Source organism: Erinaceus europaeus, chromosome 3 (genome assembly GCF_950295315.1).
Source record: "Erinaceus europaeus chromosome 3, mEriEur2.1, whole genome shotgun sequence".
NCBI lineage: Eukaryota > Metazoa > Chordata > Mammalia > Eulipotyphla > Erinaceidae > Erinaceus > Erinaceus europaeus.
This window is the reverse complement of record NC_080164.1, coordinates 143,875,079-143,887,930: the sequence shown is the minus strand read 5'-3', so window position 1 is coordinate 143,887,930 and position 12,852 is coordinate 143,875,079. Positions and strand designations below refer to the sequence as shown.

The 12,852-nt window shown below is 40.0% G+C and overlaps 1 protein-coding gene across 4 annotated transcripts in view; it reads left to right on the top strand.

Moving 5' to 3' along the window:
• KIT (KIT proto-oncogene, receptor tyrosine kinase) overlaps positions 1 to 12,852 on the top strand; it is a 96,111-nt gene that overhangs the window by 63,851 nt on the left and 19,408 nt on the right. For 2 of the 4 annotated variants that reach the window (XM_016195042.2, XM_016195041.2), the window contains exons 8-13: positions 6,855 to 6,969; positions 8,850 to 9,043; positions 11,068 to 11,174; positions 11,270 to 11,396; positions 11,673 to 11,777; positions 11,879 to 11,989. In XM_016195042.2, coding sequence (XP_016050528.1) covers positions 6,855 to 6,969; positions 8,850 to 9,043; positions 11,068 to 11,174; positions 11,270 to 11,396; positions 11,673 to 11,777; positions 11,879 to 11,989 — 759 coding nt within the window. The remainder of the gene's footprint in view (positions 1 to 6,854; positions 6,970 to 8,849; positions 9,044 to 11,067; positions 11,175 to 11,269; positions 11,397 to 11,672; positions 11,778 to 11,878; positions 11,990 to 12,852) is intronic. The other 2 variants (XM_016195044.2, XM_016195043.2) reach the window with 1 other exon arrangement.

Here is a 12,852-nt window from a genome sequence, read left to right as displayed (position 1 = left end):
GGCAGAGTTTTTTTTTTTTTTCTGTATAGGAAACCATTTAAGAGTTTGTTTCCCAAATGCAAATTTTTATTAAATTGGAAGGTAAAAATAACATCCTGACAATCTATTTTCAAGGTCGAATATCTACTTTCAAGGTTGAATTTTACTTGCTTCTGACATAAAGTAAGGGACTATGGCTCTAAATTAAAGGCTTTTATCCATATCCGTTTACCTGACTGCACACCAAATGTTAGTATCAGTTTTTTACATGTTGCTCAAGAAAGCTAGTCTATTGGTGTGTGCTGCCAATTGGGGGGTGGGGGTAGTATTTAAATACTGAGTCTGTTCAAGAACAATCTAACCTATCTAGAAATTGTACCTTTTGTTTCTCCTACAGGTTTAGTCTGGTCCTTTTTTCATGTTGAAGAAAAGCCAGAAACTAAGTTTAGGCATGTAGCCATGTAAACTGCTAGAATGGATCTGTCTAGTCTACATGATTGGACTGTTGGAAAAGCCATGACATATTTTTCTGTGCAAAAATGCATCATGACTTTTCTCACAACCCAACATTATATTAGAGGAACTTCTACTATGTGGAAATTTCCTTTCCACTTGAGCCACCTGTGTTTTTACATCAAATTAGCCCCCTTCATCTACAAATGTTCAAGGGTCACCTGCAGTTTAAAGGAGATTCAAGTTACACCAGTCATAGGTACATAATTTTCCGTGGGCATTGTGTCAGTAACCCTTCTCTTCCACCTCTGATTTATGTGGCAAAAATGAGCTCGTGACTTTTGTAGAGGAGAAAAACTGTATCTTATCACAGGCCTTGCCTCCTTGGCAGCAGGCAGAGCCACCCTGCGGCCTGTGCTCATCCGCCTCCCTGTGTGTAGGCTGCACACTTTCACCACAGTTTTCAAATTTGACCTCAGGATTGGGTGATCCATTAGATGACATTTAGGAGTTGGCCAGCTGCAGCCCTTGTGTCAAATTCAACACAGAACCTGCTCTTTTGTATGGCCCAAAATGCTAAGAACTTAAAAGAATTTTTTTTCCAAATGCCTGAAAAATGTTATGATGATTTGATATATAAGATTCAGATTTCAGTGTTCATAGATAAAATTTTTGTTGAACACATCTGAGCACTTGTTTGAACACCAATGCTACAATAGAAGAATTGAGTATTTGTCAGAGAGACCTTAGAGCCCCAAAATGCGCGGGATTTATTATCCGACCCTAAAGTGACAGTTTGCTTACCTCGAGGTAGTCATCACTTCATTAGGACAATGATTTACTTTAAATGGCAGACATTTCTGTTAAAGATATCTAGCAGTAAGAGACTATAGTTGAAGTTTCATTTTACTTTTTTAAGGAGGGGGAAACTACAGGCACTGGAACTTCCTTCAGCGCTGTGGGGGCCTGGCTTAAACATGGATGATGTACATGTCAGAGCAGCTCACTGTCCAACTGAGCTATTTTTGCCAGCCCACTGAAGTTTTGTTTTATTTATTAAACAAGAATCTATTCAGTTTTCCATCTTCAGCTTCTAGCTATACTTTAAGAATGTAGAAAACAAAACATATTTTCAACATGTCTGTTGTGGTTTTCATTGTATAATGCAGAAAAAGAATGGATAGAACTGGAGGTGATTATGCTAAGTGCAAAGGCAACAACCAGGTGGTCTCGCTCATATGTGGTCTCTAGATAACTAAAAGAGAAAGAAAATCAGACTTTCTCCTAGACTTTGTTCATGAAGGCTGTGGTATGGTGGTCACCGGAGGGAAGAGTGTAGAGGTTAGGGAGGCACACAGCTGCTTTGGTGGTGGGTGCAGGGAGGCTCACGAATGCATGCACAAGGTGTGCCACTATGCCCTGAAATCTAACAATAAAAATAGCTATCAAGGGCATTCTTAAGCATAATACTCCTTTTATGTTATAAGTAAATGCTAAGATGAGTTAGTTTATGTTCTTAGTGGAACTGATTTAAAATTCCTTTATTCTAATGGTTTTAAGGGAGATGTGACCCAGACCCAACCAGGTTAATGACAAATTGATGGAAAACATTTATATACTGCCATGAAACACCATTCAACCATAATTGTGAAAACCAAAGCGTCCATATGGTCCCCCTTCCTTTTAGTCTCATCCCACTTGAGACGAAAGTCTGTGTTCTTCCATGATTATAAAAAGTGTGAGCAATTGTGCATTTGTAGCAGGAGCTGGTTGAGGTGGGTAGGAGTGGGAAGAGCTGTTTCCCCATCAGCTGCCCCCTCCCACTCTTATCTGTGCTCTGTTCTTAAAAATTCATTTTTGTTCTTGCCTTCCATATGGACCTGGTGGTGACAAAAAGGACTGTTTTTCACGATCACATATCTGTGGGCTTAATCAGTGAGTAGTTAGGGTTTTTAATTGCACAAGTTTACAAATTCTCAGCATTACGATAGAGTACTCAGAAATCTGTCTACAAGCTCTGGTCCGTGTTGTTGGAGACATCGAAATGACACTGACTCACCAGGTTTTGACAGAAGAAAAACCTACTTTTAAATCTCCCCAGGAAATTCATAAGTTACACACCTCTATGGCTTATCTAAACCTCCAACTTGGGAGGAATTAGGGCATGTGTCATTTGGTACACTGTTGATTGCAGAATATGTAAGAAATCACAGCTCACATTTAGCTGAATGGCAGAGTTACATATCTTTAAAGTCAAAATGTATATTTTATGCCTCTAACATCATGTATTGAGGCACTTAGAAAATGCAGATGAGCCCAGATTTTCATTTTTAGGAATCAGATTTATACCTAACTCATTCTTTATGCATTAAACATTTCCATAGCATAACTTGCCATATACAGCCCACATTGTGCTCACGTTAACTGGCTTCTCAGAATGAGATATCTCATCATCAGCATTGGGGACAGCTGGGATTAGGGTGTGATAGGTTCCTCAGGTACAAAGTTTATGGAAAGTGCTTACTTGGGGAGCCAAATTATATTGGGTTGTTGGAAAAGTCATGATTCCTTTTTGCATAGGAAAACCTAGAAAAATATGTCATGACTTTTCCAACAGCCCAATATTTCTAAGACTGAGGAGGGTGGGTACCTTCTTAAATTTCATATGTAAGGGAGTTAGGCTGCAGCACAGCGGTTAAGCACAGGTGGTGCAAAGCACAAGGACCGGCATATGGATCCCAGTTCGAGCCCCGGCTCCCCACCTGCAGGGGAGTCGCTTCACAAGCGTTGAAGCAGGTCCGCAGGTGTCTATCTTTCTCTCCCCCTTTGTCTTTCCCCTCCTCTCTCCATTTCTCTCTGTCCTATGCAAAAAAAAATGACAACAATAATAAACTAAACAATAAAACAAGGGCAACAAAAGGGAATAAATAAATAAAATAAATATTTTTAAAAATTTCCATATGTAAGATCCCTTCTCTTCCCTTGCCCTAGATCCAGCCCAGATCAGATTGTATTGAAGCTGCTAGAATAAAGCACCTTACTGGTATTTTTTTTTAAATAATATTTATTTTATTTATTTATTCCCTTTTGTTGCCCTTGTTGTTTTATTGTTGTAGTTATTATTGTTGTTGTCGTTGTTGGATAGGACAGAGAGAAATGGAGAGAGGGAGGGGAAGACAGAGAGGAGGAGAGAAAGATAGACTCACCTGCAGACCTGCTTCACCGCCTGTGAGGCGACTCCCCTGCAGGTGGGGAGCCAGGGTTCGAACCGGGATCCTTATGCCGGTCCTTGTGCTTTGCGCCACCTGCGCTTAGCCCGCTGCACTACAGCCCAACTCCCCACCTTACTGGTATTTTACAGAGACTCAGCTTATTAAATCTCTGGCGATGATGGACAGCAATGATGGACAGTGCTTTGATAAACATTGAAGTTTGAGGACTCTTGAGTGTTGTTCAAGCCTTCGGACAGCATCTACTCTGCTAGCCTGAGGTTACCTGTCTGTGAGAGCAGTTAAAAAATCTGACTAATTAACCAACACATGGGAACAAACAGGCCAACAGGGCCGCACCATTTGCCAGGCCTGCCCATTGAATAACTACTACCAGGTGTCAGGCTGGGAGGCCTGGATCTTCCTAGAGCACTTTGTAACCTCTGCTAAATGGAATTGATTATGTAATTTTGAGCTGTTCCAGATTTTTAATTAAAAATGTTTTGTTGGTTCATTATTAGCTACATGTTCGTTGTAAAAAAAAAAAAGGAGAGAGAAATTAAGTCAAAAGAATAAAATGGAAACTCCCCAAAATCTTCCTACCCAAAGATAGCTGTTAACATCTTGAGATATCCTTCCAACTCTTGCCCCTACAACCCCCATGGAGTTAGTATTTAATTCTACTGACAGAAGGGATGTTGGTATGAAGAAACCTGTCTTTTGAACTTCGTTCTCATTTGGGTCCTTTCCAGGTATTTTCACTATTTCTCTGGTCATTAGCTTCAATATTACTCACCAGGTGTTTGTGTGGATACTTTATCTGATAACCTACTATTGAAAAAGTAGTACAAGTAGTGACCTTAAAAGAGAAACTCACCACTAGACTATTCTCCTGGATCCCTAGGTCTCTTCTGGTGACTAATTGAATTGTACTGGAATCTGAGCAACTTATTCCTTTGGACATGGGATGGACTTAATCATTCACAGTTCTTATTGTATAGGTGACATAGGTCAGTCTCTGCTGAGAGTTTTTAAGTGGTTCCTGCCCTTCAAAGCATTCAGTTTGATGAAGAAAGGCAACCAAGACATTGCATTGCTTAAGAGTGTCAGATGCTAATGCTGCAGCGATAAGGAAGAGAAGCCTTGACTCCAGAGAACTGGGCATATTGGGGTGGGGGGAGAAGGTGACACTTGAATTGAGTTCAGAGAGACCTGCCTTATGGTGCCTGTAGTCTCCAGTAAAAATTCGTTCTCCTAAAGTTCCACTGCTTTTGTGTTATGGCCTACTTTTCAGCCCAGTCACACAGTTGCCTGTGATAATTAAATGAAACTTGCCAGATGGATGCCTTCGCAAGACGATGGCTTGTCTTCTTGCTCTATTTGCGAAAAACTGGCATTGGATCCAAACTCTCAAGGATGCTCCTACCTTGAGATTGCTTTGGAGTGTTGCTCTTTTGTGCATATTTGCCAAATGGCCTGCCCATCAGCGAGGCCAGGTTGAGTGACAGGTGGGTGTGCCATGCATGTGGACACTCTGCTCCCTGCCAAGCCATTTTGCCTGCAAGGGCTGTAGAGGTGCTGGACGGTTCTATAAACGTGTCACTTACTAATATTACCCTCCTCCAAGGAAATAAGTTTCTGAAGGTCAGAACCTGTCAGTCTTACCTTATTTGTTTTATCAGACTCTGAAGCTTTTATTAAATTAATTAAATTATACATGTATGTATATATTTCACTCCTCAGTTTATTGAAAGTTGGTCCCTTGCCTGTGTGTGGGGAGGGGGGTAAGAGTTTCATGAGCAGTGAAGTGCTATAGGTGTTTCTCTTTCTCCCTTTCTATATGCCTCTTCTATCTCAGTTTCTCTCTGTCTCTATCCAATAAATAGATAAGTACATAAATAAAACTTGAAAAAGAAATTGTATACTGTTGGTATTCCCATTTTATACAGGGAGACTTGTTTGAAGCAGAAGACCCATCTCCCACACAGAGGCTCCTTTGTTCTGTACTCAGCACACCCATGTGTCCCCTCAGGAATATGGGAAAGCATCCATGGCACCACAGGCTTTTGCCCTAGCTCCCTTGTTCTCAAGGGGTTAGGCTCCTTCAGATGTGTTACCAATAGAACAACTGAACACAAGCCCCTCTTCTTGTCACTTCAGAAATGATCTTGAGAATTTGTAGTGCTGTAGGGCACCCATGATTGAATATCAGCTGATGATTTTAGTTACACAGAAATGTCAAATCAGAGCATTCCTGCTGATACAATTTACTTTTTCATTGATTGTACTCAGATTTAGATAAATGTATGAATCAAACTCAAGCTAGTTCTTCTAATTTTCTGTCTATAATTTGCATTTGAAATATAAATTTGGAGTTAAACACCCATATTGTATTTTACTTTTATATTTTGACTTCTTTGTAAATAGGTGAATCAGTTCCTTTTCTGTATTGGCCCCTCACTACCCCCCAAGATAAAATTCCTGAGAGAGAGCACATTTTATTTTTCTTCTGACACCACTGCTTCTAATTTCATCTATTCTAGTCCCCACAATAGCTGAGTTCATCTGTCATGTACAAACATGTTTCAATAGTAGAAAAGTTTTAAGCCCCAGTTCCATGTTTATTTTTAAAATTTATTTATTTTTGTTGATGTTGACAAAGAAATTGAGAGGAGAGGAGGAGATAGAAAAAGAGAGAAACCCACAGCACTGCTTCACAACTCATGAAGCTTTCTGCCTGTAGGTGGGACCAGGTACTGGAACCCACATCCTTGCTCATGGAAGTTTGTGCACTCAACCTGGTTGCCACCACCCAGCTCTCAGGCTCCTACCTCTAAAACTACTTGGGATCTTAGAGTCTTGGTTAAGAGCTAAAATTCCCTTTCAGATTCACCAGTGGAAACAGAAGGCCTGCCAGGTTGTCCTTTGGCCTCTGCCGTCAGCCATTCCCACAACAGAGAGTATACAAAAATGTTCATACTTCTGGATAGACAGTCCACACTGAGGCTGAACAGGTCCAACCCCAAACACATTTGGCTTTCATAATCTGTCTTCCTGTATCTTCTACCCATGAGTTTAGAGTCTCCCCTTTGAACATCTTCCATCAGATTTCTCTTAAGCCTCAAGAAAGTTCCAAAGATTTAAAATGGGTAGAGTGCATTGTGGTGAGGTTTCTCAGGAGTCTGACATATGGTCACTTCTCTTTCCCTGCAGCCATACCTCTTATCATGACTCACAACCAGCTCGGCAGTAGCATGCTCCAGTGTGAAGCAGAAGGATTTCCAGAACCCACAATAGATTGGTATTTCTGTCCAGGATCTGAGCAGAGGTGAGATGATTATTTAGGGCTCTACTTAACAGGTAGGAGGAAGGACTGTAGCTCAGTTGAATTTCAAATGTTTTTTCATACTTTTTTTTCCTGAAATGCTGTGCTTTGATTTTTTTTCCTAACCACGTGGCTTTTTAGAAGGCATAATTGCTATATTTTTCTTGCTAGGCATTAATTTTGTTTGCTGAAAAAATGATTACTGGATGACTTCTCTATTTTGATGGTTATCTTTTTGGATTTATCATGCAATTTCTAGCCTGCAGGTAGATAAAGCAATTTCCCAGGACAGAGTAATTAGATTTCCATTCTATATGCAGGAGGCAATGTGTGTGGGAAATGTGGCTATAGTTGTCATGAAAAAATTACCTCAGAAGTTAATTGCCAAGTTACCAAAAAGTAATGATCACACAATTACAACATACATATGGCATTTGGAAGCTGCTGTTTTAAAAAGGTTTTCTTGGTGATTAGGTGCCCAGGCCCTGAGCAGAACACATCTGGCACTGCACATTCTCTCCCTCACAATCTACACTTAAGCCTTAAATTGTCCTTTCATATTACCTGAAGATGAAAATTGGGCCGATGTTGCTGTTTTTATCCATCAAATGCTATTTTATGCCCAAGCTTTAAAAGCCCAGTGTACATCACCACTGAATAGTCAGGATAATAATAGAAATGTCAATTTTCACAGAATAGAGCTTTTTATCACCACAGGTTGGATGAGGTTAGATAGGATTGTCATTTTCAGCTGAGTTTTACTGGAACACTGTCTTTGGGGAATAATAGGGGGAGTTCAAGACCCCTGGGAAGTATACCTACAGTGGAAGCACCCCTAGTAGTCAGAGGACTTCTGTTGGCCAACTATTTTTGGAGTTACCTAGAGAGCAAAGCACACCCGAGTCCTGGCTTTATGAGTCTGCATTCTAGTGAGTGGAAAAGGACAAAACATGAAATGAACCACCACCAACTACTATAGGTGTTCTGTGCTGAGGTAAGGTAGGGCAAATTAAAGGAATAAAACACTGTTTGGTGTGTTAGGAAAAGCCATGTAGAATTGGGTTGTTTGGGTCTGGCTCCTGATTTTGGCCACTTGAATTACAACTCTGCTGTAACCCGTATTTTTCTCCATGGAACATCTGTTTCCAGACATTGTGAGGGCAGCTAGTTTTCCTTTTCTTACATTTTTCCTCCTTTCTCTCTTTTTTCTCTTTCTCTTTTATCATCACTGATGCTTTACCACTCCAGGCCAACTTTTTCAATTAGAAAGACAGAGACAGATAGAGAGACTGAGAGGAAGACTCTGCAGTACCACAGCTTCCTTAGTACGATAAGGCCAGGTTCGAACATGGATTGAACACAACAACAAAGTAAGCACACTAGCCAAGTGAGCCATCTTGCTGACGTGCCCTTGTAAGCTTTAATGCTTTCCTTCTTCCATGCTTGCCTTTTTATCTGTCCATACATCCATTCTCTGTTATTTGTAAAGGTGATTCATGTGCCAGGATATGTCCTTGCCATCCTAACTCATTTCTAATCTTCAGTAGCCTCCCAAGATAAGTACTCCTGTTCTTAATTCAATAACTCTAAGAATGGAGTCTTGAAGAATTCAAGTAGTTTGTCAGAAGTCAACAAAACAGGAGTTTGAATCAGGATTCAGATCTATGCCTCAGTCTAAACCTCTCACCTCCTTTTGTTTTTTTCTTCCATGGTGTTTACTGGCTCAGTGTGCTACATAAATGTCCTTTTGTCACCAGACACTATTAGATAGAAAAGGGAATTTCAGGTCAGGAACCTAAAATTTCATTGTTAAAGTAGACTAAATCTAAGGTGTGTCCTTTACTCATTTTCCTTAAGTCTGGGTTCTTGTTTTCTTCCCTTAGATGCACAGCTCCTGTTGGGCCCCTGGATGTGCACGTCCAGAACTCCTCTGTGTCATCATTTGGAAAGCTAGTAGTTCAAAGTATAATTGACTACAGTGCCCTTAAGCACAATGGCTCAGTCGAGTGTAGGGCTTCCAACGAAGTGGGCAAGAGTTCTGCCTTTTTTAACTTTGCATATAAAGGTAACAACAAAGGTATATTTCTCTTTAATCCAATTTAAGGGGATGTTTAGTCTTTGCACTTATCATATCAACCATGAATTTAAGCCCATTTCATCACTGACCGTGCCATTTCTGGTAGTACCCGCATAGCATTGTACTGTCATCAAACTCACTGTGTTCCATTCTATACTAATTAATAAACATCATACAGTAATTTTAACCCATATATTGTTTGTTTCCATGACTGCACGTGTATATGTGCACAATAAATTCTATATTTTCAGTTGTTTGTGCAATAAATGGGTAGATAAAGAAAATGGGGTCATATAGTTGCCTTAAACACAAACAGAAACAAAATTAGAGCAATCAGCCACTTAAATTCATTTAAAAATTTTAGCTACCTAAAATTCATTATTTGAGCACACTGACCATTATATCAGAAAGTTGATATTGCCTTTTTTATGAAGTCATATTAATAAGGTAAGTCTCTAACACATTAAAATTTGATTTATGAATGACTAGCTCTCCTAGCAGGTTAAATGATTCTTGTGGGCTGAATGGCAATTTGCTATGAAGTCAGAAAGCAAAGAGACTTGGCACCTACCTTCTTAAGGTTCGATTTTTCTTTTCTTGAGTTGGCAATGATAAGTGCCAAAATATGGTGTGTTTTCATTTTTGAGTAATGAGGGGGAAGAAGCTTATGCTGTTCTTCATCACAGATTTTTTTTCCAGACAGAACAATGAAAAGAGTATTTTAACCTTTTCTTGTTTATAATATAAACATGTTTATCGTAGAAAATTTTTTTAAAAAATATCCAAACTTTAAAAGAACATATAAGCCACCCTTAAAGGAAATGTCTTAAAAATTGTCCAAGGGAATATTTTGAAGGACAGAGTTCATACAGATACTACTTTCTTTTTTTTAATATTTATTTTATTTTTCCCTTTGTTGCCCTTGTTGTTTAACATTGTTATGGTTATTGATGTCATTGTTGGATAGGACAGAGAGAAATGGAGAGAGGAGGGGAAGACAGAGAGGGGGAGAGAAAGATAGACACCTGCAGACCTGCTTCACAGCTTGTGAAGCAACTCCCATGAGGTGGAGAGCCGGGGGCTCAAACCGGGATCCTTATGCCAGTCCTTGCGCTTTGTGCCACATGTGCTTAACCTGCTGCACCACCGCCCGACTCCCTGATACTACTTTCATTGACATAATTTTTCTTGTGCTATAGAAATCTCAATTTATTTTCCATAGTAATCTGGTTTAAAGTGCTTATCTTACATTGTTGGTGGGAATGTAAATTGGTCCAGCCCCTATGGAAAACATTCTGGAGACTCATCAGAACTCTAGAAATGGGCCTATCATCTGACCCAGCAATCCCTCTCTTAGAATTTACCTAGGGAAGACAAAAACACCTATCTGAAAAGACGTAGACACACCACTGTTCATAGCAACACAGTTTGTAATATGCCAAGCTTGGAAGCAACCCAGATGCCCAGTGCCACATGAATGGCTGAGAAAGTATGGTCTATATACACAGTGAAGTACTATGCAGTTGTTAAAAATGAATGAGATCATCTCCTTAGCAATATTGTGGTCAGAACTTGAGTGAGACAAGCCAGAAAGAGATGAATACCAAATGATCTTATATATAGGTGGAATTTAAGAATAAAGGACAGTTAGGACATAAGGTGAAACTTGAACTGGGTGTGACATATTGCACCAAAGCGAAGCACTCCAGGGAAGGAGGGAATGGGACGGGATGAAGGGACCTTGTGGTCCCAATGTGTCTCCCAGACGTCAGTCAAGGGAAGATGAGAGACTTTGTGTCAAAATCTATACTGTAAACCATTAATCTCCAATAAAAATTTTTGAAAATCCTCCCCAATGATAAAAGTAAGATAATAACCAAGGCAAGGCAAGGAGTGATATACCCATTGCTTTGAACCCTGCCATGAACTCCAAGATGGGAGGTGGGGGACTTTGGGGGTAGGTGGTTATGGTGAAGATCCCATGCTGCTTGTAGTTATGATTCTATATTCCTCTTTCATTTTAGAAAAAATCCATCCCCATACCCTGTTCACGCCTTTGCTGATTGGTTTTGTGATTGCAGCTGGTATAATGTGCATCATTGTGATGATTCTTACCTACAAATATTTACAGGTAACCATTTATCTGTTCTCTGCTCTGAGTCCTATAGTGATTGAAACATTGATCATTAAAAGATGGTATACATGTCCTTTTCTCTTTTCTCCCAGAAACCCATGTATGAAGTACAGTGGAAGGTTGTTGAGGAGATAAATGGAAACAACTATGTTTACATAGACCCAATGCAACTTCCTTATGATCACAAATGGGAGTTTCCCAGAAACAGACTGAGTTTTGGTCAGTATGAACCAGGGGCTTTCCGTGTAGCCTTTTTTGTGTATGTACAACAATGACTTTAGGAACCCAATAGCTTCCTTTGTTTTATTCCACCTGCAGCAGTGTTGTTTCTGTGAAATTTCACTACCTTTGATAGATTTGGTGTGCACCTCATTTTAGGGAAGTGCGTCTAGAAAAACATATCTTTAAATTCCTTTGTGGGTTTTGAAATTACACAAGTGCTCCTTCGGTTCCACCACCAGCACTTAACTTCCTTTATTGTCTTCCTCTCTACAGGGAAAACCTTGGGTGCTGGTGCCTTTGGGAAAGTTGTTGAAGCCACTGCCTATGGCCTCATTAAGTCAGATGCTGCGATGACTGTTGCTGTGAAGATGCTCAAGCGTAAGTTTCTGCAAGCTGCTGTGTGTACGCAACGTCAGTTTGCCAAGTTTTTGTTGCTGTTGTTTTCTTTTGTTGTTAAAATAAAATATTTCTGGTTTTAGCAAGTGCCCATTTAACGGAACGAGAAGCCTTAATGTCTGAGCTCAAAGTCTTGAGTTACCTGGGGAATCATATGAATATTGTGAACCTTCTTGGAGCATGCACGGTTGGAGGTAAAACTATGACCAAGTTGCCTTTTGTTTTCTGTCAGTTTAGCAAAGTGAACATTTTAATATATTTTTGACAGTAATTGGTTACAAACTCTTTTTTGAGATTTTTTTTTCTTTTTTGCCTTAATGCGTGCAAAGATTCTCTGTTCCCAGGACAACTGTTTCATTCAGATAAAAGGATAGAGGGAAAGACCACAGATTGGAACTTTCCCTAATGCCATGGCACTCTTATGTGGTGCCAGGGCTTTAACGTGGGCCACATGCATAACAGGACGCACACCTACCCAGTTAGCCATCTTTCCAGCCCTTGTGAATTTTTTACTCAGGTTATTGCTACCTCTTGCTAGATCCTCTCTTTCTCCCCACCACATCTGCCTTAAAAGCTATTGTCCTTAAGAATCCATAGATTAACTTTCTCATTATGTGGTGGGACAATTCCAAGACATATCCTAGTTACCATCAGGCATGTCGTTTTGACCACACTAATCTTTCGAATAACTCATCCAGAAAGCTTTTATGTTATCTTTCAAGCTTTATATTTTGCTGAATCATATTTAATAACCAAAGGATTGCCATTTATCTGCATGTTATATGAAAATAGATTTCTAAGACTGCCAGTCCTTAAAAATAAGTATTATAATTGCACACATTTACATAAAATAATATATATCCAAACGGTTAAAGCAAACACTTCAAATCCGTTAAGAAAAATAGATCCCCGGGAGTTGGGCGGTAGGTAGTGCAGCGGGTTAAGCGCACATGGCACAAAGCACAAGGACCAGCGTAAGGATCCCGGTTCGAGCCCCCAGCTCCCCACCTGCAGGGGAAGTCCCTTCACTGGCGGTGAAGCAGGTCTGCAGGTGTCT